This window comes from Macaca thibetana, chromosome 15, assembly GCF_024542745.1.
Source record: "Macaca thibetana thibetana isolate TM-01 chromosome 15, ASM2454274v1, whole genome shotgun sequence".
Classification (NCBI taxonomy): Eukaryota; Metazoa; Chordata; class Mammalia; order Primates; family Cercopithecidae; genus Macaca; species Macaca thibetana.
In genome coordinates, this window is record NC_065592.1 from 47,850,065 (window position 1) to 47,877,002 (window position 26,938).

At 42.5% G+C, this 26,938-nt stretch overlaps 2 protein-coding genes and 1 pseudogene across 9 annotated transcripts in view; 2 read left to right on the forward strand and 1 right to left on the reverse strand.

Moving 5' to 3' along the window:
* The window catches only part of CHMP5 (charged multivesicular body protein 5), a 297,689-nt gene extending 279,638 nt beyond the window's left edge, over nucleotides 1-18,051 (reverse strand). Inside the window, exon 1 of the mRNA XM_050760839.1 lies at nucleotides 18,048-18,051. The gene's annotated coding sequence lies outside the window, so the exon portion shown is untranslated. The remainder of the gene's footprint in view (nucleotides 1-18,047) is intronic.
* The window catches only part of APTX (aprataxin), a 30,434-nt gene extending 5,275 nt beyond the window's left edge, over nucleotides 1-25,159 (forward strand). For 2 of the 7 annotated variants that reach the window (XM_050760806.1, XM_050760807.1), the window contains exons 2-8: nucleotides 6,906-7,042; nucleotides 8,978-9,024; nucleotides 9,261-9,563; nucleotides 11,066-11,125; nucleotides 12,249-12,475; nucleotides 22,861-22,964; nucleotides 24,122-25,159. In XM_050760806.1, coding sequence (XP_050616763.1) covers nucleotides 6,906-7,042; nucleotides 8,978-9,024; nucleotides 9,261-9,563; nucleotides 11,066-11,125; nucleotides 12,249-12,475; nucleotides 22,861-22,964; nucleotides 24,122-24,276 — 1,033 coding nt within the window. In that variant the 3' untranslated portion in view covers nucleotides 24,277-25,159. Of the gene's footprint in view, nucleotides 1-6,904; nucleotides 7,043-8,977; nucleotides 9,025-9,260; nucleotides 9,564-11,065; nucleotides 11,126-12,248; nucleotides 12,476-22,860; nucleotides 22,965-24,121 lie in introns of those variants that run through there. The other 5 variants (XM_050760808.1, XM_050760812.1, XM_050760811.1 and 2 more) reach the window with 4 other exon arrangements.
* On the forward strand, nucleotides 12,482-20,033 carry LOC126937415 (transcription elongation factor A protein 1-like; annotated as a pseudogene). The gene has a single exon (XR_007719720.1). The product of XR_007719720.1 is annotated as a transcription elongation factor A protein 1-like (transcript).
* Nucleotides 25,160-26,938: the final 1,779 nt, after the last annotated feature.

The following is a 26,938-nucleotide window of genomic DNA, read 5'->3' on the forward strand; positions in this document are numbered from 1 at the left end:
ATTTCTTTTTTTTTTTTTTTTTTTTTTTGAGACGGAGTCTCACTCCGTCACCCAGGCTGGAGTGCAATGGTATGGTCTCAGCTCACTGCAACCTCTGCCTCCCGGGTTCAAGCGATTCTCCTGCCTCAGCCTCCTGAGTACTGGGACTATGGGTGCCTGCCACCACACCTGGCTGATTTTTGTGTTTTTAGTAGAGATGGGGTTTCACTATGTTGGCCAGGCTGGTCTTGAACTCCTGACCTTGTGATCTGCCTGCCTCGGCCTCCCAAAGTGCTAGAATTACAGGTGTGAGCCCCCAACCTCTTTTTTTTTTTTTTTTTTTTCTGGAGAGACAGAGTCTCTTTCTGTCATCCAGGCTGGAGTGCAGTGGCACGATCTCGGCTCATGGCAACCTCTGCCTCCTGGGTTCAAGAGATTCTCGTGCCTCAGTCTCCTGAGTAGCTGAGATTACAGGCGCGTGCCACCACACCTGGCTAATTTTTGTATTGTTAGTAGAGACAGGGTTTCATCATGTTGGCGAGGCTGGTCTTGAACTCCTGACCTCAAGTGATCTGCCTGCCTCGTCCTCCCAGAGTGCTGGGATTACAGGCATGAGCCACAACACCCAGCCCTTTGTTGACGTTTCAGTAATGTTCACTATGTCTTCACCAGGAATATAATTCATCTTAAGAAACCGTTATCTTTGCACATCCATAAGCAGCAGCTCCTCATCCATTAAAGTATTATCATGAGATTGCAGCATTTCAGTCACATCTTCAGGCTCTACTTACAATTTTAGTTCTCTTTATTTCTGCTACATTGGGAGTGACTTCCTCCATTGACGTCTTGAACCCCTCAAAGTCATCCGTAAGGGTTGGAATCAACTTCTTCCAAATGCCTGTTTATGTTAATATTTTGACCTCCTCCCATAAATTGCAGATGTTCTTAAGGGCATCTAGAATGGTTGAATCCTTTTCAGAAGGTTTTCAATTTACTTTGCCCAGGCCCATCAGAAGAATGTGTTTCTTAATTAATATGCCCTTAAGAAATGTATTTCTTAATTAATAACACTTGAAAGTCAGAATTACTTCTTGATTCATGGGCGGCAGGATGGATGTTGTTTTATCAGGCACTAAGGCAATATTTATCTCCCTGTATAATATATCTCCATCAGGGATCTTGGGTGCATTGTCAATGAGCAGTAATATTTTGAAAGGAATCTTTTTTTTATGAGCAGTAGTTCTTAACAGAGATCTTAAAATATTCAGTCAGTCATGCTGTAAACACATGTGCTGTCATCCAGGCTTTGTTGTTCCATTTATAGAGCACAGGCAGAGTGGACTGAGTATAATTCTTAAGGGCCTTAGGATTTCTGAAATGGTAAATGAGCACTGGCTTCAGTTTAAAGTCTCCAGCTGCATTAGTTCCTAACAAGACAGCCTGTCCTTGAAGCTTTGAAGTCAGGCATTGACTTCTCTCTACCTTTGAAAGTCCTAGATGGCATTTTCTTCCAGTAGCATCAAAGATCACTGATCACAGATCATTGTAACAGATATAATAATAATGAAAAAGTTTGAAATATTGTGAGAATTACTAAAATGTGACAGAGACATGAAGTGAACACATGCTGTTGGGAAAATGGCACCGAAAGACTTGCTTGACACAGATTTGCCAGACTGTCAATTTGTAAAAAAGTGCATCATCTTTGAAATGTGATAGAGCAGAGCACAAAGAATGTATGCCAGTATGTATGTGTTTCTTGGGGAAAAGAGGAGAGAGAGGGATGGGCAAGTGGGACTAGTTCTGTGAAGAGGAATGGGAGGTAAAATACGTAACCACTGTGGAGTTACAGTATGAAGAGCTTAACTTCAGGCCTGAGGGACTTGAGATGGATCAGGGCAGGGCAAGTTTCCAGGACTGTGGTGGATATTATGGTAGCCTCCAGCCACATGGAGTTATTTAAGTATTAAGTAAAAAATGTAGTTCCTCTGTTGTCCTAGCTACATGTTAGATGCTCGATTGTCACATGGTGTGTAATTTATTGGACAGCTCAGGTTTAAAACATTTCCATCATTGCAGAAAATTCTATTGGACAACACTATTTGAGGTTACCTGATTTCTGGCCTTGTGTGTTCTATCAGATCACTTGAGTTCTTTAAGGAATAATCAGAATTTCTTTCTGACGAATCCCCTCAACTCTAGAATGAAAGATATAGAGCCGGGCTGGGCGCGGTGGCTCACACCTGTAATCCCAGCACTTTGGGAGTCCGAGGCGGGCGGATCCCCTGACATCAGGAGTTTGAGACCAGCCTGGCCAACATGGTGAAACCCCGTCTCTATTAAAAATACAAAAAGCCGGCGCGGTGGCTCAAGCCTGTAATCCCAGCACTTTGGGAGGCCAAGGCGGGCGGATCACGAGGTCACGAGATCGAGACCATCCTGGCTCACACGGTGAAACCCCATCTCTACTAAAAATACAAAAAATTAGCCAGGCGTGGTTGCAGGTGCCTGTAGTCCCAGCTACTCGGGAGGCTGAGACAGGAGAATGGCCTGAACCTGGGAGGCGGAGCTTGCAGTGAGCCGAGAGCCGGCCACTGCACTCCAGCCTGGGTGACAGCGAGACTCCGTCTCAAAAAAAAAAAAAAAAAAAAAAAAAATACAAAAAGTAGCCACGTGTGTTAGTGCACGCCTGTAATCCCAGCTGCTCAGGAGGCTGAGGCAGGAGAATCGCTTGAACCCATGAAGTGGAGTTTGCAGTGAGCCGAGACTGCCCCATTGCATTCCAGCCTGGGCAACAGCAAAACTCCATCTCAAAAAAAAAAAAAAAAAAAGAAGAAGATATAGAGTTGAAAAATAGATAATTGGGATTTATCCACCTAGATGTGAGAATGGATAGGATTGCCCAAAGAGTGGAACACAGCATTCCATCATAAGAAGAGCCATAGAAGGAAGGGAGAGAGAAGGCAGGAAGGAAAACCGGGATAATTATTACTCTCATGCAGAGTAAATAGCATTTGATAATTCACTTGTAAATATTTATTGTATGCCCGCTGTATGCCAAGTGTTAGATGAGGTGCTAGGGGTATATTGATAAGCAAAAATGGGCATGACCACTGTTACAGAGTTTTCAGTTTATGGAGTTTTACAGGAGGGACTGGGTTGAAGATTCAGGAACGCCCATCCTCCTGCACTTGCGATATTGTAAAACACTCCATTCCTAGAAGTTGGAATTGGAGGCTGAAACGGGTGAAGTTATTATTTAAGGTTAGTTACATAACCATTGTGCAGTCACTGCTTCAGCTTCTCAGGAAGTAGTAAAAAGAAACACCAGCCGGGCGCGGTGGCTCACGCCTGTAATCCCAGCACTTTGGGAGGACGAGGCGGGTGGATCACAAGGTCAGGAGATCGAGACCACGGTGAAACCCCGTCTCTATTAAAAAATACAAAAAATTAGCCGGGCGCGGTGGCGGGCGCCTGTAGTCCCAGCTACTCAGGAGGCTGAGGCAGGAGAATGGCGTGAACCCGGGAGGCGGAGCTTGCAGTGAGCCGAGATCGCGCCACTGCACTCCAGCCTGGGCGATAGAGGGAGACTCCGTCTCAAAAAAAAAAAAAAAAAAAAAAAAAAAAAGATACACCATAACTTGAGAACTTTGGGGGAATAAAGTATCTGTATTGATGGAGGGCAGGAAGGGTAGTTCGTATTATCCTGCGTCTGTCAGCCATACTCTCTGCTGCCCACTGGATTCCTCTCTGTCCCTGCTCTCAAAATCTGTTCTCTTCTGGCTTCTCTTATTGTCAGTGTAAGTAGTCAGTCACCACATATTTCCCAATGCCTGGTGAAGACATACTTCACTTCTCAGTCTGTTACCTGCTCATTCTTCAGTTTCCAGCAAGTGCAAACAGATGCCCCTTGGAACGCACAGCATTTGAAAGTGGGACCTGCCCATAGCACCATCATCATTTGAGGCTCCAGGTTTAGGATTTTAGATTTATAGCTGCATCAATTCCTTCACAGAGACTTGCTGAATTGTCTTTTTGACCTCTCTGGCCCACGTTATATTAGCAGCCTCTTCACTAATCTCTGACTCTAGATTTCTCCATGGTAGACTGCCTACACACAGCTGTTAAGTGTTCTTTGGATGCTGTTGTTTTACTGTGAAGCTCAAAACCTGGCAGCTGTCTCCTCTTGGTGATGTTAAATGTGAACTTTTCAGCCTAGTATTCTTTCGACACCTCTGTCTTTTTTTGTGACTCTCCGAGGCAGCTCCTGTGGTTCGGTCAACTAGATCTGCTTTTACCCAGACCTATGGCTTGCCATTGGCGAAATCTGTGCTGCCACTTGTGCTTTTTAAAATGGAATGGCCCCGTCCACTCCATTTCTTCTTTATCAGTCCCCTTGGCTCCTAGCCGTCTCTAACTGGGAGGTTTCTGGAAGCCTGTACTGGCTAATACAGGACTTTTTACCTCCTTAGTGCTCATATACTCGCACTAAAATCTTATTCATTTGAATTTGCATCTCCTCAGCTGTCATTTGCTCACTTTGCCTTGCATTGTCTTGTGTTTGCAGATGGAAATAAAACTGATTTTTGAAAATCAGGTTTCTTTTTTCTTTGCTTATGGACATGAAACTTGTGCAGAGGGCATAAGTGCTGCCTTGAGTGTAGGCAGGTTTCCAGGAGAGGCATGTTAGAGGCTTGAGGACTGATAAGAGTCTGGAGTCTAGAGAGGCATCCTCTCTCTGCCCATAATTCCCTGTTTCACCTCATTGGGTGATCTCATCTTCTCTCTTTGCCTCAGCCTCTGTGACATGTTGATGCCTCTCAAATATATGCATTTAGTCCATTCCCCTCTCCTGAGCTTCATACCCATATATCACAGCTTGAGTCTTGGATCTTCCACAGGCAACTTAATTACATTTCAATATGAAATTGGTCCTTCTTTCTTCACCTTCCTTTTTATCTCCAAATTATGTCTCCTTGTGTATTTTTCATTTTGGTTAATGGGCATCTTCCAAATTAGAAGTCTTTGGTCAGTGTCTCTCTCTTTTTTTTTTTTCCCCCTTGAGATGCAGTCTTGCTGTATTGCCCAGGCTGGAGTACAATGGTGCGATCTTGGCTCACTGCAACCTCCGCCTCCTGGGTTCCAGCGATTCTTCTGCCTCAGCCTCCCGGGTAGGTGGGACTACAGGCACCTGCCACCACGCCCAGCTAATTTTTGTATTTTTAGTAGAGACAGGGTTTTATCATGTTGGCTAGGCTGGTCACAAACTCTTGACCTCGTGATCTGCCCACCTTGGCCTCCCAAAGTGCTGGGATTACAGGCCTGAGACACTGCACCTGGCCTTATTCCTTTGTCATTCCCCAAATGTCATCAGTAATTAAGTATGTCTTCCAGATTTCTCCTGGCTCTTCTTGCTCTCCATCCCCTTTGCTTCGGCCATTGTTGAGGCCTCATCTCTCTTCTGAATTTCTTGTCTTTCTCTTTTACTGATAGTCCACAACAAGCCATAAGGGTTGTTTTTCAAAAGAACATCAACACTTCCATTGTTTGCAGGTTGTGTATTGCACAAAATTGCCACATTCACACTTTAGAAATTGTAGGTTTGCGGCTGGGTGTGGTGGCTCACGCCTGTAATCCCAGCACTTTGGGAGGCCGAGGCAGGCAGATCACCTGAGGCCGGGAGTTTGAGACCAGCCTAACCAACATGGAGAAACCCCATCTCTACTAAAAATATAAAATTAGCTGAGCGTGGTAACACATGCCCGTAATCCCAGCTACTCGGGAGGCTGAGGCAGGAGAATCCCTTGAACCCAGGAGGCAGAGGTTGCTGTGAGCCAAGATTGCGCCATTGTACTCCAGCCTGGGCAAGAGTGAAACTCCGTCTCAGAAAAAAAAAAAAAAAAGAAGTTGCAGATTTGCGTATTTATTATGACTGTCTTCTGGCAGATGGGAGTAAAATATATTGTTCTAACATCAGTATGTTATGACAAGGAAGGAAAACCTATGACACATAAAGACACCTAAGCACTAGAGAACATCTTTTTTATGTCCTTAGTTCTCTGGCAGGCAAACCCCTTCTCATCCTTTAAAACCACACATTAATATCCCTTCCTCGTGAAGCCTTTTAAAATATTCTCCACAAGAGTCAGTCAGTCCTTTTACTCGGCTAATGCCATATTTGGTTACTCTCTTCTTGTAGTGTTTATCACATTATACTGTAAATATTGGTATATGATTCTATCTGTCCTACTGCACTCCGGGATCCTCAAGGACAGGGACAATGTCCCTATTTTATTCATCCTTTGACTTTCAATATGTAGCCTAATGTCCAGCACATATCAATACATGTGTAATAGGCCAGGTGTGATGGCTCATGCTTATACTCCCAGCACTTTGGGAGGCCAAAGTGGGTGGATCACCTGAGGTCAGAAGTTTGAGACCAGCCTGGCCAACATGGTGAAACCCCATCTCCACTACAAATACAAAAATTAGCCAGGTGTGGTGGCAGGTGCCTGTAATCCCAGCTACTCAGGAGGTCGAGGCAGGAGAATTGCTTGAACCTGGGAGGCAGAGGTTGCAGTGAGCCGAGATTGTGCCGCTGCATGCCAGCCCGGGGACAGAGCGAGACTCTGTCTCTAAATAAATAAATAAATAAATAAATGTGTAATAAATATTTGATTGCTTAGCATGATTCAGGCAGGGAGGTAAATACTTACTCACATTATCTCAGTTAATCTTCACAACAGCCTCCTGAGTCCTGTCATTATCATGGTTTATAGGTGAGAAAATTGAGACTAGGGTGGTGAAGTCACTTGCCTCAAGATAAACAGCTGGTAAATCACATGCATGGTGGCACTGGGTGTGGTCCTGGAGGACTCGTGCTGGTGGATCTGTTTTTCTAGTGATTTTCTTGTTTTGTCCCTCAGACTGATGATGCGGGTGTGCTGGTTGGTGAGACAGGACAGCCGGCACCAGCGAATCAGACTTCCACATTTGGAAGCAGTTGTGATTGGGCGTGGCCCAGAGACCAAAATCACTGATAAGAAATGTTCTCGACAGCAAGGTAACTGGTCATAGAAATGTGGAGATTACTATGTTTGGTTATGTGGGATAGTGATAACAAAAGATGCATATTTTCTGGGTGCTCTTGATGGAAAATCTGTTGTCTGCCAAAAATACTGCTCAGGAACTGAGCTCTTTTAGCCAACACCAGGGCCCTATTTATTCCTGATTCTGCCCTCCCAGTGTGGTAATGTTCAAGGCAGGGTGGGTGAAGGTTGGGAGCAGGCAAGTTCATCCTGTTACCATGGGATGGTGGAATTGAGTCCTGCCCTTCTTTCCCTAGGGACATTGCTCAATGGGCAGCAAGATGTAAACTCTGGAGTCTACAGGTGAAACCATGTCTCTCTGAGAAGTAATGGGGTAGTGCCATCCTTTACATATTGCCTCACGCAGAGAGTAACATCTTTATGAGACAGTGGCATCTAGCACTTGTCTTAGGGTTTAATAACATGAAAGTCCTTGCCCTCAGAAAAAAATCCTTACCATGTATCTTGTTTTTTCCTGTAAACATGCACACTGCTGCCTGGAGTGTGACTCCCCACAGCAAGGTTTCCCAAGGGTTCTGAACTTAGAGATTTGGCATCTGCAGCACTGATTATGATCTTTTCTATATGAGTTAATTTAAGTGGAGGGATACAAAGCCATGCCTGAGCTGGGTAGGCCCAAGATGCAGAAGCAGCGGCTGCTTCTCTCTCTGTTCCCTTCCTCACAACAGCAACTGAAGGGGCATGTATGTGGCACCCTGTCCTCTCTGGGGAGCAGCTGTGGTGGTTCTTCTTTCCTCCCTCTTTCAACTCCAGATACCTTGTGCATTTATCAGAACAGGAATGCTTAATGTTACCACTTCTCACACATGCTCAGATTGTTCTGTCTCTGCAATCATCTTTCTAGAACATTCTTCTCCTTCCACCCAAAGCCACCTGAGTTTCTGTCTTCCAGGAATGTGTCTTTTACTGTTTTCTTTTTTTTTTTTTTGAGACGGAGTCTCACTCTGTAGCCCAGGCTAGAGTGCAGTGGCTGGATCTCAGCTCACTGCAAGCTCCGCCTCCCGGGTTCACGCCATTCTCCGGCCTCAGCCTCCCGAGTAGCTGGGACTACAGGCGCCCGCCACCTCGCCCGGCTAGTTTTTTTTTTTTTATTTCTTAGTAGAGACGGGGTTTCACCGTGTTAGCCAGGATGGTCTCGATCTCCTGACCTTGTGATCCACCCGTCTCGGCCTCCCAAAGTGCTGGGATTACAGGCTTGAGCCACCGCGCCCGGCCTACTATTTTCTCTTTTAAAGTCATCTGATAGTTTTTGTTTTTCCAAAATAATATTGGAAGCCAGATTTAATCCTTGGTCAAGAGTTTGTGTGAGAAATGGGTCTTTTTTTTTTCTCCTGAGACAGGGTCTCACTCTGTTGCCCAGGCTGGAGTGTAATGGTGCGATCTTGATTCACTGCAACCTCCGCCTTCTGGGGCTCAAGTGATTCTCCCACCTCAGTCTTCCAAGTAGCTGGGACTACAGGCATATGCCGCCACACCTGGCTAATTTTTGTATTTTTTTTTGTAGAAACAATGGGGTTTTGCCATGCTGCCCAGGCTGGGAGAAATGGGTCTTCTTTTCTGGTGGCAGAGTCTGTGATCATGAGCAGGCCAGGGGTTCTGGAATAGGGAAACTTGTGGGGATTAATTGAAGCTGCCTCACAGGGATCTTGGCAATAGCTAAGGGAGTATGTATGCTGTTGGACATTTTATGGAAGGATTTAAACCTTTAGAAATTGATGGGATTTGGAGCTCCAGCCACCTGCATAACAGGTGATTGCTAATAGGCCTTTAAGGAAACATCTGTTCAGCTGCCTCCTGTAGTGAAGCTTCATTGTTTTCTTTCGGGAAAATAGGAGTAAGTGCCTGGTTCTTTGTTGCATTTGTGTTTAACTTTTTCCAATCTCTTTCAGTACAGTTGAAAGCAGAGTGTAACAAGGGATATGTCAAGGTAAAGCAGGTAGGTGTATTTATAACTTGGAATTTTATACTTGATGATTTTCTTATGCTGTTGACTTTAGAGTGTCTGTGCCAGCCAGTGAAGGCTTCTCTGTCATGTATGGAAGTGATGGAGTAATATAGGTGAACATTAGGCAAGGTGCTTGGCATATAGTAAGTGGTTAATGTAGCAGTGGCTATCTTACTGTAGGTGCTGTTGCTATTATTATAATTATTTTCTGATTGTTTATCCCATAGGTAGGAGTCAATCCCACCAGCATTGACTCAGTCGTAATTGGGAAGGACCAAGAGGTGAAACTGCAGCCTGGCCAGGTTCTCCACATGGTGAATGAACTTTATCCATATATTGTAGAGTTTGAGGAAGAGGCAAAGAACCCTGGCCTGGAAACACACAGGAAGAGAAAGAGATCGGGTGACAGTGATTCTATAGAAAGGGATGCTGCTCACGAAGCTGAGCCTGGGACAGGGCTGGAACCTGGGAGCAACCATAACCAATGCTCCGTGCCTCCAAAGAAGGGAAAAGATGCACCTATGAAAAAGGTGAGGGTAGTGTGATTGGTAGATGATGTGGAGAAGAAATGAAATATAATGACTGCTTAATTGTTTTGTACACTGTAAAGTTCAGAAATGTGTGAGGGGTTGTTAACCATGATGAAAGAGTCACTTGTTTGTGGCATGAAAATCATTTAGATGAATGTTCCTTTATGTGCTTTTTCTTAAATTCCTGAGGTAAGCCACTTGAAGGTAGAGCAATAATGGCAGTGTGCACTTAACACTGAACAACTAAAATGGATCAGTTGTTTATGCATCTATAGAAGGTTTTCATAGATCATGTAATTCATATGCTGATGTCAAAGTGGAGAATTGGTCAGGCTGTAGTTGGAGTGAGAGAGGGCAAAGAAGGTATGACTCATACTCTGGCATTTCTCACCTTCATCTAGACAGCCAGCTGTGAATATAGGAAAGCTGGCTGGGTGCAGTGGTTCACGCCTGTAATCTCAGCACTTTGGGAAGCTGAGGCAGGCAGATCACTTGAGGGTCAGGAGTTTGAGATCTGCCTGGACAGCATTGTGAAACTCCATCTTTATTAAAAATACAAAAATTAGCTGGGCGTGGTGGTGCACGCACGCTTGTAATCCCAGCTACTCAGGAGGCTTAGGCAGAAGGATTGCTTGAAGCTGGGAGGCAGAGGTTGCAGTGAGCTGAGATGGTGCCACTGCACTCCAGCCTGAGCGACAGAGCGAGACTCCGTCTCAAAAAACAACAACAATAAAATATGGCTGGGTGTGCTGGCTCATGCCTTTAATCCCAGCACTTTGGGAGGCCGAGATGAGCAGATCACCTGAGGTCAGGAGTTTGAGATCAGCCTGACCAACATGGTGAAACCTCCTCTCTACTAAAAATACAAAATTAGCTGGGCATGGTGGTGCACGCCTATAATCCCAACAACTCCAGAGGCTGAGGCAGGGGAATCGCTTGAACCCGGGAAGCAGAGGTTGCAGTGAGCCGAGATCACGCCATTGTACTCCAGCCTGGGCAACAAGAGTGAAACTCTGTCTCAAAAAAAAAAAAAAAAAGAAAAAAAAAAAGAATATAGGGTCGGGTGTGGTGGCTCACGCCTGTAATCCCAGCACTTGGGGAGGTGGAGGCGGGTGGATCACCTGAGGTGAGGAGTTCAAGACCAGCCTGGCCAACCTGGTAAAACTCCATCTCTACTAAAAAATACAAAAATTAGCTGGGCGTGGTGGTGGGCACCTGTAATCCCAGCTACTTGGGAGGCTGAGGCAGGAGAATCACTTCGGAGGCTGCAGTGAGCTGAGATCGCGCCACTGCACTCCAGCTTAGGTGAGACAGAGCGAGACTGTCTCAGAAAAAAAGAATATAGGAAGGCAATGGAGTGAAGTAAAGTCAAGTGAATCTTGTTTAATTCTCAAAAACTAAGTTTATTTCCAAGTTTAGTTGTGCTGTCACACAGTATTAACTATTGCCAAATTTAATTATTGGCATTTATAATTTACATTGCTTGTTTTTTTTTTTTTTAGGAATCACTGGGCCACTGGAGTCAAGGCTTGAAGATTTCTATGCAGGACCCCAAAATGCAGGTCAGAATACAATTTTGGAATTTCAGTACCTTTCATGTTGTAAATGACTACTCCACAGAGGTCTTAATTACAAATGAAATCAAAGGATGTCAGTCTTTCCGAATGAGATTCATTTTATTGGGCTTTTCTGTGAGAACAAGAGGTTTTTCCCATTGGCAATAAAGTAGCAACTGGAATTGTTTGGAGAGAAAGCTAAGTTCTTCAAATGAATATCCCCTCTACCTTGTCCCTTTTAAACTTCTGGGTACTTTAAGGGAAGTTGCATTAACCTTAGTATGGTTCCTTTCAGGGGAGCATCAGAGATAATATACTGTGACAGTAGTACTGTGCTGCCCTGGCATTAACAGTCAGACATCCCTGTAATCCCAGCACTTTGGGAGGCCGAGGTGGGAGGATCACCTGAGGTCAGGAGTTTGAGATCAGCCTGACCAACATGGAGAAACTCCGTCTCTACTAACAATATAAAAAATTAGCTGGGCGTGGTGGCGCATGCCTGTAATCCCAGCTACTCGAGAGGCTGAGGCAGGAGAATCGCTTGAATCTGGAGGTGGAGATTGTGGTGAGCTGAGATCACGCCATTGCACTCCAGCCTGGGCAACAAGAGCGAAACTCCATCTCAAAAAACAAAAAAACCCAAAAAAACCCCCAAAAAACCAGGCATCATCCTTGAGGAGCCTTTGAGTTACACTTCAATTACATTCCTGGTTGACAAGGGGCAGGTCTAATAGGGCTCACTGGAACCCATGTGTATGTGTCACACAGTCTGCCATGTTGGAGTGGAGAAAGATGCTTTTGAATTTATGCCTACAGAGATTTTACATCAGATCCTTGGGAACTATTTTGTACTATGCATCTTCTGTGTATTCTGTGTAGTGTGGTGGTTGAAAACAGACTCTGGAGTCAGCTAGATCTGAGTTGAAATCCTAGATTTCCCTCTTAGGAACTATGACTTGTGCAAGACACTGAACCTATCTGAATCTCAGTGCTCTCATCTCTCAAAACTGGGCTATGAAAACTATTTGCACAAGATTGTGAGAATTAAGTGACTTAGAGAATATAACAACCAGGCACACAGAAGATTCTTAGTAGATGTCTGCTTCCTTCTCTTGTGTCCCTCTGCTAGGTTTACAAAGATGAGCAGGTGGTGGTAATAAAGGATAAATACCCGAAGGCCCGTTACCATTGGCTGGTCTTACCATGGACCGCCATTTCCAGTCTGAAGGCTGTGACCAGGGAGCACCTTGAACTCCTCAAGCATATGCACACTGTGGGGGAAAAGGTGATTGTAGATTTTGCTGGGTCCAGCAAACTCCGCTTCCGATTGGGCTACCACGCCATTCCGAGTATGAGGTAAGCCATGTGGGTAGTGCTGCTGGCTCCTGGTTCTGTCCAGGTGGGCAGATAGATTAAGCCTGGGCTTGCTGAAGGCACTGATTGCACTGAGGCCCAGGGAAGTGGGATGGAGTTTTTCCAAAGCAGGTGGGCTGAAGCCTCCATCTCTCTGCCTGACTTGCATGCAAGCTTTGAGTTCCCACTTCTGCCTATAATTCAGTTACATTTGGTTCTTTGTTCCTCTCAAAATATAAACCTTCGAGAGCCTAATATATGAACTAGATGAAGCAGCTTCGTTATCCTCAGATGAAGAATTGTGGTCAGTGGCTTTTATCAGATTCTTCAAAAGCATCTGTAACCCCAGAATGATTAAGGACCATTACTCTGAAGGAAACAAACATCATAGACTTCTGTAATGACAGCTTAGTAGATGCAGGATTTGAAAATAAAATGAGAGAAAAGTGTAGAATCTGTTTTCCTATGGCTTATACCCAGAAGGATTCAGAAAGGAATGATTGATTTCTTTCAAAGGATACAAGCAAGGTGGATCTCCATGATTCCTTTGATTTAAGCAATAAGATGATGAGTCTAGATTTTAGAGTTTTTATTTTGTTTTTTTAAAAACTGTGATAGAATATACATAACAAAATTTACATTTTAGTCATCTTTAAGTGTACAATTCATTGGCATTACTATATTCATATTGCTATGCAGCTATTATTACCATCCGTCTCCAGAACTGTTTTCTCTTCCCAAACTGAAACTCTGTACCTTAAATAATAACTCTCCATTTCCTCCTCCCACTCGTGGCAACCACCATTGTACTTTCCTTCCCTGTGAATTTGACTGCTCTAGGTACCTCATATTGGTACCTACATACAGGGACATACTTGTCCTTTTGTGACTGGCTTATTTTAGTTGGCATAATGTCTTCAAGGCTCATCCATGTTGTAGCATGTGACAGGATTTTCTCTGCTTATTTATTTATTTATTTTAACTACCAACACTCACATTTTATTTAGGTGAACAATTACGACTTAGGTTACTGGCCACTTTAACCAAATGAAATCTTTGTGCCAGATTTTTCCCTAGTCAGTACTGATTCTTTTAAATTGAGGCATAACTTACATACAATAAAGTGCATAAGATGCATAGTTTGATCAGTTTTCATAAGTGCGTACAATCTTGCCACTATCATTCTGATTAAGATACAGAAGATGTCTTATCTTTTCATCCCAGAAAGTTCCCTTTTACCCCTTTCTAGTCAATCCTCCCTCAAGCATTGCTTTTATTTCCTTCAGCATAGATAGTTTTTGTCTCTTCTAGAGCTACCACGTATAAATGGAATCATACATTGCATACTCTTTTTTGGTCTGGCTTTTTTGGGTCAGCATAATTTTGAGATTCATGTGTGTTATTATGTGTATCATGGACATATGTACTTTATTTTATTTTTTCCCCTTGAGTGAATATTTAGGGATCCCAGCCTGGGCAACATGGCAAAACCTGTCTCTACAAAAAATACAAAAAATTAGCCGGGGGTGGTGGTACACACCTGCTACTTGGGAGGTTGAGGTGGAAGGATCACTTGAGCCCAGGAGGTTGAGGCTGCAGTGAGCTATGGTTGCGCCACTGTACTCCAGCCTGGGCAACGGAGTGAGACTCTGTCTCAAAAAAGAAGAAGAAGAAAAAAAAGAATAAATATTTGGAGATGGAATTGTTAGGTCATAGGGTGGATGTATGCTGTACCTCACTTTAAAAATATATTTGTATTGTTAAAGCCTGATTTGAAAATTTAGGAGGGAAAGTCACCCACAATCCTGTTTCCCTAATGCAGAGCCCCTGACTAACAGAGCCCTTGGCCACTGAGCCCTTTTCACATAGTGATCATGATGCCCTTACCTTTTTCATATAGTGAATGTTGTCATGCTATGGAGAATGCTTACAGCAAGAGCTGTGGTAGGTATATATGGGAGGCAAATTGAGCCAATAAGCAAAGTTGCTATTTATATACCCTTTTATATTACTCTGTATGATGTAATTTTGAATAAATGAACATGTTAGAAAGGAAAAGGTGATAAGTAAATTTATTTTTCCTAGTGTAAAAGTAATGTTTTCAGTTAAGAAATAAAAAATTAAGTATGAAAAAAACAAAGACCTTCCATAATACTAACTGTAGATAACTAAACTATAGACCTTATTTGAATTTCACCAATTTTTCCTGTATTGTTCTTTTTCTACTCCAGAATCCAATCTCACATTTCATTTATTTGTTCTCTTCTTAGTCTCCCTCAATTTGTGACAATTCCTACTTTCCTGGCTTTCATGACCTTGACACTTTTCATGAGTACTGGCTAATTGTCTTTAGGATGTCTTTTAATATGGGTTTGTCTAATTTTTTTTTCATGATTAGGTTGACATTATCCATTTTTTAAATCACTGAAGTGATGTTTCTGATTGTGTCCTTCTCAATATATCATATGGGGGTGGCATGATGTTGAGATCATTTATTACTGGTCATGTTAACCTTGATCATTTTGTTAAGGTGGTGTCTGCCAGGTTTCCACCTTCAAAACTGACTGTTTTTTTTTTTTTTTTTTTTTTTAATTCATGAATATTTTGGGTTAGATATTTTGAGACTATGCTACTATGTCTCCTCAAACTTGCACCCAATGATTTTAGCATCTACTAGTTCATCTTGCCTGTAATAGTTATTGTATTGGTATTTATTCTATAGTGACTTTATACTTCCTTCACCTAACTTATTGGTTGAAATTATTCTGTGTGAACCAGCTGTTCCGTCTTTCTCATTAGTTCTTTATTCAATCATTTAATAGTATGGACTCATGGATGTTTATTCTATAGGTTATAATTCAATACTATAATTATTTTGTTGCTCAAATTGTTCAGCTTTGGTTATTGAAAGCCCGTTTAGGTCAGCTCTTGTGTGACTTTGATATGCCTTCACCATCTTTTGGGCAATTTATTTTCTGGCCCCACAAGATGTTCCAGGCTTATCTAGAATGAACCACTTCTCCAAAGAGCCCTAGGTCTTGGGCCCTAGGTTTCTGTCAGAGAAGTGGTTGATTCCAGGGTGTCCTTGCGTCTAGGTCCTCTCAGCCAATAGAGCCAGAAATACCTGTATGAATCCTAACCCATACACACACACACAGCCCTATAATTCTGTGTTTTTTTGCCTTTATTTGTATGTGGAAAATCATGAGTTCATACTGATATCTCTGACACCATTCCAACTCTGTAAGTTTCATTCTTGTTTCCCTTTTTCCTTTTTTGTAACTGCTTTCTCCAACAGTGAGAAACCTGGCTCTCATTAGTTTCAATAAACTCATTTACTTGTTCAGTCCTAGTGTACCCATAAAATAGTCGCAGGATTCTTAACCCATACCCCTGTGAGAAAGATATTTACTGACTAGCGTACAGTACTTGCCTATAGTTCTTTTTGTTTTTAGCCTTACCGTATCTAGTCAAAACACTGTTCTCCAAAGCTAGGTTAGCTACTGTATTTTCTTCCTCAGCCCCTTTAGTGTGGTTTCCTCATTCATTTGTAATATAGCTATGCTTATTTATTAGTGCTTGTATTTCATTTTGGATTCTGCACACATGTTGATTGACTTTGATTATTTATTGGGAGAATGTGAAATATTACTGATTTTAAGAGTGAAAACTGTTACACAAAAAGGCATTCTACTTGGTTTAACAAGTCCAAAAGAGAATTCCTGATTTTCTTCCCCAAACCTTCTTTTTCACCTAACTTTCTTTATCTCAGTAAGTAACACCGTCCCAAAGCAACAGGCAGCCCATTAATAAGTTGTTTGTTCTATTCCAAAGTGCATTCAAAGTAGGATTGCTTGTTGCCGTCTCAGCTGCTACAGCTCAGCTCTAGGGTAGGCTGTGATTTTGATTTTCTGGGCTAGACTGCTGTAGCAGCCTCCTTAACTGGTTTCTCCCTATCTGTCCTTTCTTCGCACAATAGTCAGAGTGATCTTTTAAACATGTAAATCAGGTTGCCCCATGGGCTTGGTTTGTGAGAAAGGGCCTGGTCCAGTCTGTCAGGACTACGGAGGCTTGTTTCTTGCCATCCTTTCCACCTTGGGTTTACAGAGGCTTGTTTCTTGCCATCCTTTCCACCTTGGGTTTACAGAGGCTTGTTTCTTACCATCCTTTCCACCTTGGGTTTACGCACTTCTCACCTCCATCTGGCTGGGTGTGGGGAAGACCTGCCAGAGCCACAGAAGACAAGGTCGTTCCCATTGCCAACTAAATGGACAAGATGGTGCAGAAGAATACAGCTGATGCATTGGATTTGCCAAAGGAGCTTAAAAATATTCCCATGACCTTGGAATTATTACAGCCCAGAGAAGAATCAGAATATCAGTTAATGCTAATGGCAAGCAGCATAAAGAGGAAGAAGTTATATCTTCAACAGTCTGTCATGAAATCTGGGAAAAAGTTACTATCAACCAAGAAAGACCCTGAAGAAAAGAAAAAAGAACCTGTAGTAACATTGCAGAATAGCCCTGAAGCGAGAGAAGAAAGTAGCTCCGGTGGCAATGCAAGCAGCAGAAAGGGTGAGACAAATGCTCTAGATACTCGTGTTTCATCCTTTATTCAGGAATGAAGCACTTCTGACTCTGCTTGGTTAAAGTGTTGGGAGGTGCTTGCTGCAGCTCTCCGAACAGGAGATAGCTACACTGCTATTGGAACTGGTGAGGAAGAATTAGGATCTCAAATTGAGGAGACTGCATATCAAGAAATTAAGGAATATAGATACAAAATGCAAAGGTGGAGTATGAAGTAGGATATCAAATCTTAAAGAGCAAAGAATCCAAATTTAAGGGAAAATGTACCATGTGAGAATATTCCTAATGTCTTATTTGCTAGAATGATGGCACAGGAAATGTCCAGTGATGGGCTCAGAGAGATATGGAAAAACTTGACCAAAGAAGCCATCAGAGAGCATTAGGTGACCAAGGCAAGTAGAACCCAGAGTGGCTTGTTCACATATACAGATATAGTGCTGATGGACTGATAACATTTGTTGTCTGTAATGAATGTGGATATCAGTGGAAGTTCTGTTGAGCTGGAATAACTACCAAAATATCTGGACTATTTAGAAATTAGATTTTGTATGTTCATTGCAGCACTATTCACAGTAGCAAAGACTTGGAATCAACCATGATTGATGCCCATCAGTGGTAGACTGGATGAAGAAAATGTGGTACATATACACCATGGAATACTACAGAGCCATAGAAAAGAACGAGAACATATCCTTTGCAGCAACATGGATGGAGCTGGAGGCCGTTATCCTAAGTGAACAAACACAGGAGCAGAAAACCAAATACCACATGTTCTCTCATTTATAAATGGGAGCTAAATACAGAGCATACATGGAGACAAAGCAGGGAACGACCGACACTAGGGCCTATTTGACAGTGGAGGGAGGGAGGTTGGGGAGGATTGAAAAACTACCTATTGGGTACTATGCTTATTACCTGGGTGGCGAAATAATCTATATAGCAAACTCCTGTGACATACAATTTACCTATATAACAAATCTGCACTTGTACCCCTGAACCTAAAAGTTTTAAAAAGTTACCTATATTAAATATATTCATGATAGAAAAAAAAGGGAACCAATTTGGTAGTTAGCAAAACATAAGTTATATCCAAAAAAATATGCTTTTAGCAGTGTGATGGGACAGAAGCCCAATCATAGTAAATGGATCAAAAAGTGAGTATTAACAATAGAGCTTTAGGGTTTGCGTATCACCAGTGTAAGAAAGTGGATCATGAAAGTAGAGTCAGCAGAAACAGTGCTAATCTGGCTTGTAGTTAAGGGAGAATTGTAGCTTTTTCCTGTCCTGCTCTCCTATCCCCCACCATGGATATTAAAGGTAGGAGGATACATACCATAAATGTTTATGGGACAGGTGATACCTCATTTAAAAATCTGCTAGCTATTATTGATCAGAAATTGCACTTGAGCTTTATTTCTTTCATTTCATCATCTTAGCAACCCTGTAAAGTAGGTATCTTCACTTCCATTTCGCAGATACGGTTGTTGGGGCTTAGAAAATGATAACCCCAAATAAAGGCCTCAGAAGCAAAGCTTCTCCTCGACCTTCTCTTGCCCCCTGTGTCTTGCCCCTCATTCTCCCCCTAAGCAAGCCATAGAAACTATAATTCCTCTTTCTCAAGGCAGGTTATAGATACTAGAACCTTTCTTCCTCAAAGCCAACCAAAAAACCCAAAACATTACTCTAACCTTCTTTTCTATGTAGACCTGGCTATCAAGAAATTCTCTGATCTACTTTGTTTGATAGTAGGTCGTAAGACTGCCATTCGCATACCTGGGAAGAAGGAATGCTGCACAAAGAGGTTAAGAAGAATCTGGACAGACAGGCCTTGCTGGGTTTCCCCACTCAGTCTATTCTCATTAAGTTGTATACCCTTTTGAAGGAATAATGGTTCTACAGAGGCTTTTCATTCTTCAACAAACCCAAGTGTAAAAATGGATAGTTTTCCCTGTATCTTTGCATCTTCATTTGGAAGACTCCTGTGTCACATAAAACTTGGATTAAATAAATTTGTTATGCTTTTCAAAAAACAAAAAAAAGATGGATTTTGTAATTAGATTTAAAACTAGGCCAAGCAACTAGTTTTCCTATAAATTCTATTTTTAAAGCAGCACACTTGGGTTAGTCCTTGTTTTTGACCCAACGCCCCTTCTTTAAATACCTTCTTATATTGGAGACCATATGATAATTGTATGGTATCTGTTTCAGTTTTTTTTTTTTTTTTTTTTTTTTTTTCTCTTTTCTTTTTCTTTTTTGAGACAGAGTCTCGCTGTGTCACCCAGACTGGAGTTCAGTGGCACAGTCTCAGCTCCCTGAAACCTCTGCCTCCCGGGTTCAAGCTAGTCTCATGCCTCAGCTCTCTGAGTAGCTGGGATTACAGGCATGCGCCACCATGCCCAGCTAATTTTTGTATTTTTAGTAGAGATGGGGTTTTGTCATATTGGCCAGGCTGGTCTTGAACTCCTGGCCTCAAATGATCCACCTGCCTTGGCCCCCCTCCAAGTGCTAGGATTACAGGCGTGAGCCACTGCACCCAGCTTTCTTTCCCCGTTTTTATGAATGGATTTTTTTTTCTCATTTTTTGTTTTTGCTTTTGTTTTAAGAGATTGAAGTCTCACTCTGTCTCCCGGTCTGGAGTACAGTGTCCAGATGATAGCTCACTGCGGCCTTGAACTCCTAGGCTCCAGGTATCCTTTTGCCTCATCCTCCCGAGTAGCTGGGGCTATGGGTGCGCCACCATGCCTGGCTAATTAAAACAATTTTTTAGAGATGAGGGTCTCACTGTGTTGCCCAGGCCAATGTTGAACTCCTGACCTCAAGTGATCCACCTGTCTCAGCCTCCTGAGTAGCTGGGATTATAGGTACAAGCCACATGCTTGGGTCATTTTTATAAATTGATATGAAACTTTTATCAATTAAAATTCTGGTAATTTATTTTTATCTCTTTCTTAAGTGAAAATGTACCTTGACTTTTTTTTTTTTTTTTTTTTTTTTTTTTTTGAGACAGGGTCTCGCTCTGTCACCCAGGCTGGAGTGCAGTGGCCGGATCTCAGCTCACTGCAAGCTCCGCCTCCCGGGTTCACGCCATTCTCCTGCCTCAGCCTTCCGAGTAGCTGGGACTACAGGCGCCCGCCACCTCGCCCGGCTAGTTTTTTGTATTTTTTAGTAGAGACGGGGTTTCACCGGGTTAGCCAGGATGGTCTCGATCTCCTGACCTTGTGATCCACCCGTCTCGGCCTCCCAAAGTGCTGGGATTACAGGCTTGAGCCACCGCGCCCGGCCGACTTTTTTTTTTAACAGTTTGAAACATGCAGTAGAAATTCTCTGTTAATACATAAATGGAAATTACATTTTTTTTTCCATATTGGCATGTATCTACAAATATTAAAGGAAGAGAAAAGGTAATATGATTTTAGATTTAACAAATATGGTGTATATTCAAATAATACTTGACCAGCTTATCTAAATTGTACATAATATTTGAACTAGCATATGAATTTGATTTTAATTATGTTCACAGGACTGGGATAATTAGATATTATTTTGCATCTGTAACTGTAATCATTTCTTGTAATTTCTTGTGCAGGTGTATTGTACTTAATAGATTTTACTTTTGGAAATATGACTGTTGAAATTAGCTTAGCTTTGTTTATTTACTGTTTGACTTTGTATTTTCATTTTGGAGAAGAACACTGTTTTAGTTTAGGAGACTTTTCAAGAGTGAAAGCTTCTGATGATTTTTTTCCCTCATGGGAAGAAATACTGGAAATAAAATGTTAGTATAATGCAGTTATTGTAAACAGCCTATGACTTGATTTTGATTTGGAAACCTATACTGACCAAGTATTAAGCTTGAGGATTGTATAAATCATTAAAGCTGTGGTCTTTTCATATGGAGGTTGATAGATAATTTTTTTGTCTTGAGCCTTATTTGGTGACTTTCTGTTCATGTAATTCATCATGTGTGAATAAGGTTGTTGAACAAACTGAACACATGGGCTATAACAAGTAGTTATTTTTTATTTTTTATTATTATACTCTTAAGTTCTAGGGTACATGTGCACAACATACAGATTTAATACATAGGTATACATGTGCCATGTTGGTTTGCTGCACCCATCAACTCATCATTTACATTAGGTATTTCTCCTAATGCTATCCCTCCCCGAGCCCCCCACCCCACCGACAGGCCCCGGTATGTGATGTTCCCCACCGTGTGTCCAAGTGATCTCATTGTTCAGTTCCCCCATATGAGTGAGAACATGCAGTGTTCTGATGGTTATAGCAAGTAGTTATATAGTACAGATCTTTCCATTACATTTTATTGTTTAAACAAAACAAAATTTGTTTTTCTGTTAGGAATAAGAAAAAAATGGTTTTTATATAGGTTCTTAGGGTACACTTGCAATACACTTACCGGCCACTGCTGCAAAGTCTACGTTTTGTTGTGCTGAATCTGCATTCTATCAGATACCTATGGAAAGACCTCAGTATATGCTTTGCAGTCTGCTTTGCTCCCCTTTTCCAGTTTCCTGTTGCAAATCATTTTGATGTAATACAGAAAACAACATTTGAATATCTACATGAAGAATTGACCTACCAGTATCAGCCCACCTCTACTTTGTCAGTTCATAGTGAAATCTTTTATCATTCCAAAAATAAAGTGCATTTTCTTTTTTCTTTTTTTTTGAGACGGAGTGTAACTTTGTCACCCAGGTTGGAGTGCAGCGGCACGATCTCAGCTCACTGCAACCTCCGCCTCCTAGGTTCAAGTGATTCTCCTGCCTCAGCCTCCTGAGTAGCTGGGATTACAGGTGCCTGCCACCACGCCCAGTTAGTTTTTTGTATTTTTAGTAGTTAGTTTCACCATGTTGGTCAGGCTGGTCTTGAACTCCTGACCACAAGTGATCTACCTGCCTCGGCCTCCCAAAGTGCTGGGATTACAGGCGTGAGCCATCGCACCTGGTAGCATTTTCAAAAGAATGAATTTAAGAATAATAAAATTAAAATAGGCCCACTTTTAAATTGTGGTCCATTAAAAAATTTGTCATTCAAATTTTTTGTTGTTAAAAATATATATATAAATCAGATAATAGCACTCTTTGGCTGAAAATCCTTCAAGAGCTTCCCAGTAGATTCAGAATAGAATGCAAACCCCTTGTTGGCCTTTAAGAGCCTTTATGACCTGGCTTCTGCCTCGTGTCTGCTGCTTGGCTGCAACAATTCAGGCCATACATTTGGGCCATATTACCTTTTTTCTGTTTCTTAGTTGCCCTGAGCTTTTCCTCATCTCAGGGTCCCTGCTCTTGGCCTCCTCACTTTCTGAGACACTCTTCCCACAGACCTTGCTTGCCTGGCTGCTGTCTCAGTTCAAATCACTTCCTGGGAGATGCTTTCCCTGAACACTGTTAACTAAAGAGGCAGCTTCTACTCCCGGGCACTCTATCCCATTTTCCTTATTTTTTCTTGGCAATGTTAATTCTTTAAGTTTTTGTTGTTGTTTGCTTATTATTTGTCTTTCCTCATTAGCATACAATTTCTATAAGGACAGAGGCTTTTCCTATTTTGTTTCTTGCTAAAGTCTCAGTGCCTGTACCTAGTTATTGGCCATAGTACCTACTTATTGAGCGTTGAATATTCTTAAGTAAATGAATGAATCAATTGAATTAAATGGACATACTATCAATTCAATAGTATGAATATTCAAAGAGTATGAATACAATGTACTCATACTCTTTGTCCTTTTGATTAAGCCATAGTTGTTAAAGAGTTTAATGCTCAGTTTTTTTTTCTTTCAACTAGCCATGTACATCTTCATGTGATCAGCCAGGATTTTGATTCTCCTTGCCTTAAAAACAAAAAACATTGGAATTCTTTCAATACAGAATACTTCCTAGAATCACAAGGTAAACAGTGTTGCTTGGTTTTCACATTTGTTTCGTTTTCTGAGCTGTTCTTATATTTAATTTGGTTGTTTCCATGAATAACAACCTGACCTCAAAAACCTATGTACAACTTTGTGTTCCCTACAAAGCGAGCCCTGTGCCGGGCGCGGTGGCTCAAGCCTGTAATCCCAGCACTTTGGGAGGCCGAGATGGGCGGATCACGAGGTCAGGAGATCGAGACCATCCTGGCTAACACGGTGAAAGACCATCCTGGCTAACACGAGACCATCCTGGCTAACACGTCTCTACTAAAAAATACAAAAAACTAGCTGGGCGAGGTGGCGGGCGCCTGTAGTCCCAGCTACTCGGAAGGCTGAGGCAGGAGAATGGCGTAAACCCGGGAGGCGGAGCTTGCAGTGAGCTGAGATCCGGCCACTGCACTCCTGCCTGGGCGACAGAGCGAGACTCCGTCTCAAAAAAAAAAAAAAAAAAAAAAAAAAAAAAACGAGCCCTGTGAAAAGAAACTGGATTATTTGGATTGTAGTATTATTGCCACTTTGCTGTGAGTTGTCTTCTTGGGGGACCTAGAAAGCTATTATGTCAGGGTCAGTGTTTTATTGTGACAACAGGGGACTTAAAGGCTGCCGTGAGGATTAGTGGAGTTCATGGATAAGAAAACTGTGGACAATTCTTTGTCTCTTCTGCCATCAGTTGGGTATGAGCTTCAGGGCTGCCTCCTGTCAGGAGTGGTGAAATAGCAGGGGGAAGGCTGTGTATATGTAGAAGAAAGCATTTCCTGGTGTGTAATGCTTTCTTACACACCAGGAAATGCTTTCCTGATGTGTAAGAGCTTAAGCATTGCTGGGGTGTTCACAATGGCAGCTGGCATTTACCAAGGGCCAACTAGAGGTAAAGCACTGTGATGAGCTCTTGACAAAGTAATATGGATTGCCTAGAGTGTGTCCTGAAGGAGTGTATTATTTCAAAGGTGATTGCTCCTATTTATAATCTGATTAAGCTCATTTTGCCTGAGGGAAGTCTAAACTAAACTTACCGAGCTTTAGAATACCTGGCCTGGCATACTGATTGGAGTCATGTTTTTTATTTTATTTTATTTTTGGTATCTCATATGGGTTTTCCAGAGTAGCTGGGATTTGACTTTTCTTCCTTGCCTGCAGCTGTGATCGAGATGGTACAAGAGGCTGGTAGAGTGACTGTCCGAGATGGGATGCCTGAGCTCTTGAAGCTGCCCCTTCGTTGTCATGAGTGCCAGCAGCTGCTGCCTTCCATTCCTCAGCTGAAAGAACATCTCAGGAAGCACTGGACACAGTGATTCTGCAGGGCCTGAGCTGCTGCTGCGGTGTGGCCCACTGGAGCAAACTGCTGGCATCTATTCTGGGTTGCTTGTGAACTTCTACTCATTTCCTAAATGAAAACATGCAGCTTTTTCACAGAGTTTATTCTGTTATTGAGTGGCCACAATGTAGAGTCGCTCGAAGTAGTTCAGGATTAGGAATTGGGGTTTGTCATAGATATATTCTCTGGTGAGGGTGGCTGGGATATACCTGACTCACCATCTTCAGGACCCATGTCAGGTCTGACCATTGGGAGCAAAGCTATGTTCACACTGACCTAAGGGAGAATATGAAAGCAGTGGGCTGGTTATAAATTTATGTTTCTTAGATTTATCCTCCACCTCTGTAGGCATGGACACCCTTTAATCAGAGCACCTAGAGTGGCCTCTTGTTTATCCTAAAGATACTGATGGGCCTTGTTTTCTGTTAGTCTGTTATGTAATATTATTCTTTTCCCTTCCTTCGTGGGGAGGCTTACTTTGTCCAGTCCTTCCATTCCCTTCTATCTTAGATTACCTAAATGTTCCCTTCTCAGGAATTCTGTCTCATCAGTTCTTCACTGTGAGCAAAGAGGCTAGATGAGGGTGTAGGGGGTTGGAGTTTTCTTCTAATATCAAGGGTTCCTGGCTGTGAGGAAACAGCCACATGTTCGTCATGATTCAGCTGTGAAGTCGTTTTGGACCTGTTGTCTGAAAATAAAGTTAATTTGTTTGAGGTATCTCTCTTAAGTAGGTGGAAACTATTGAAGTTCAGCTGACAATTACAGCATAGGCTCTAATGCATGAAAAGGTGGTTGGTGAATGAAAAAGTTGCACAGAGCCACTACTTTATTTTTCCTTGAGAACAAATTTGGATAAAACAGTTGTATTCAGTTGTTTTTTGGGATAATATTAAACTAAAGGTGAAGGGAAAGCTAAAAAGTTGTTTTTGATCAAATTGTGGATATCTTTGGGGGTGGGACTTTTCACTCAAGTTGTGAGAAAAAAGTAAACACCCTTAACCAAAGCGTCTTCTGGAGAGAAAAAGCCACAGTCTATAGAGACATTTGACCTTTTCGCAAACAAACAAGATGCCACAGTGGTTACTTAGCATGGGTATAGTAAGAATTATATAATTAATGATCATAGCCGCTTACATTTGTCTGACTCCTATGTGTCCTGCATTATGCTAAACACTTTACTCAAATGATCTCATTGAATTCTCTCTGTACATAACTCTACGAGGTTAGGTGCTATTGTTATGCCCCTTTAATGGATGAGAATCTCATATTCTATAATGGGTCCTGGTCACCATCCAAATTTGGTATTGAGTCTGATGCATCAACTCATTATTTTTCCGATCAGTTGAACAGTATAAATGCAAGACTAACAGCAGAAGCCGTAGAACCCAGGGGCCTCGGACCTGTGCTGATCAAAAGCTTTCCGTGGCATTTCATTGATTTCCCTGAGATCAGCCAGTTCCTTTAGCCCTTTTTGTCCATCTCTCACTACCCAATGTCTTTCATCTCTTTTCTCTGCTCCTTCTGCACTCCAGGATTGTAATCCTTAACGTCATTAGTCCATCCATCCGCAGTTCTTCTATCTGGCTTGATGCTGGATCTGTGGGCCTGCTCGATTGTCTGTTTCCTCTCCTGAGGTGGTTGTCTACATACACTGTGGCTCCTGGAGGTTCTTCCCCAACCCAGCTGCAGAGGGCATGTGGCCTTTTCTTTGCAGTCATCAGGTAGCAGGCACAGAAACTTTTGAAAATTGGTTGGGCATGGTGGCTCACGCCTGTAATCCCAGCACTTTGGGAGGCTGAGGCGGGCAGATCACAAGGTCAGGAGATCGAGACCATCCCGGCTAACACAGTGAAACCCTGTCTCTACTAAAAAAAAAATTAGCCAGGTGTGGTGGCAGACGCCTGTAGTCCCAGCTACTTGGGAGGCGGAGGCAGGAGAATGGTGTGAACCCAGGAGGCAGAGCTTGCAGTGAGCTGAGATCGCACCACTGCACTCCAACCTGGGCGACTGAGTGAGACCCCATCTCTTTTTTTTTTTTTTTTTTTTTTTTTGAGACGGAGTCTCACTCTGTCTCCCAGGCTGGAGTGCAGTGGCCGGATCTCAGCTCACTGCAAGCTCCGCCTCCCAGGTTCACGCCATTCTCCTGCCTCAGCCTCCTGAGTAGCTGGGACTACAGGTGCCCACCACCTCGCCCGGCTAGTTTTTTGTATTTTTTAGTAGAGATGGGGTTTCACTGGGTTAGCCAGGATGGTCTCGATCTCCTGACCTCGTGATCCGCCCGTCTCGGCCTCCCAAAGTGCTGGGATTACAGGCTTGAGCCACCGTGCTCAGCCTGAGACCCCATCTCAAAAAAAAAAAAAAAAAAAAAGGAAAAAGAAAAAGAAAATCATACGCGTATTAGTTAAGAACAGGCTGTGGATTCAGACCTGGGTCCCAATCCTAGCTTTGCTACTCAGAGCTGAGGGATCTTAGGTAAGTTACTTATTTTCTCTGAACTTCAGAATTCACATATGTAAATGGACATAACAGAGTTGAGTTATAAGGATTAAATAATCTATGTAAAGGGTTTAGCATAGTATCTGGCACGGAGAAGGACTCCATAAATGTTAACTGGAAGCCTCTGCTTTTATCTCATTGGA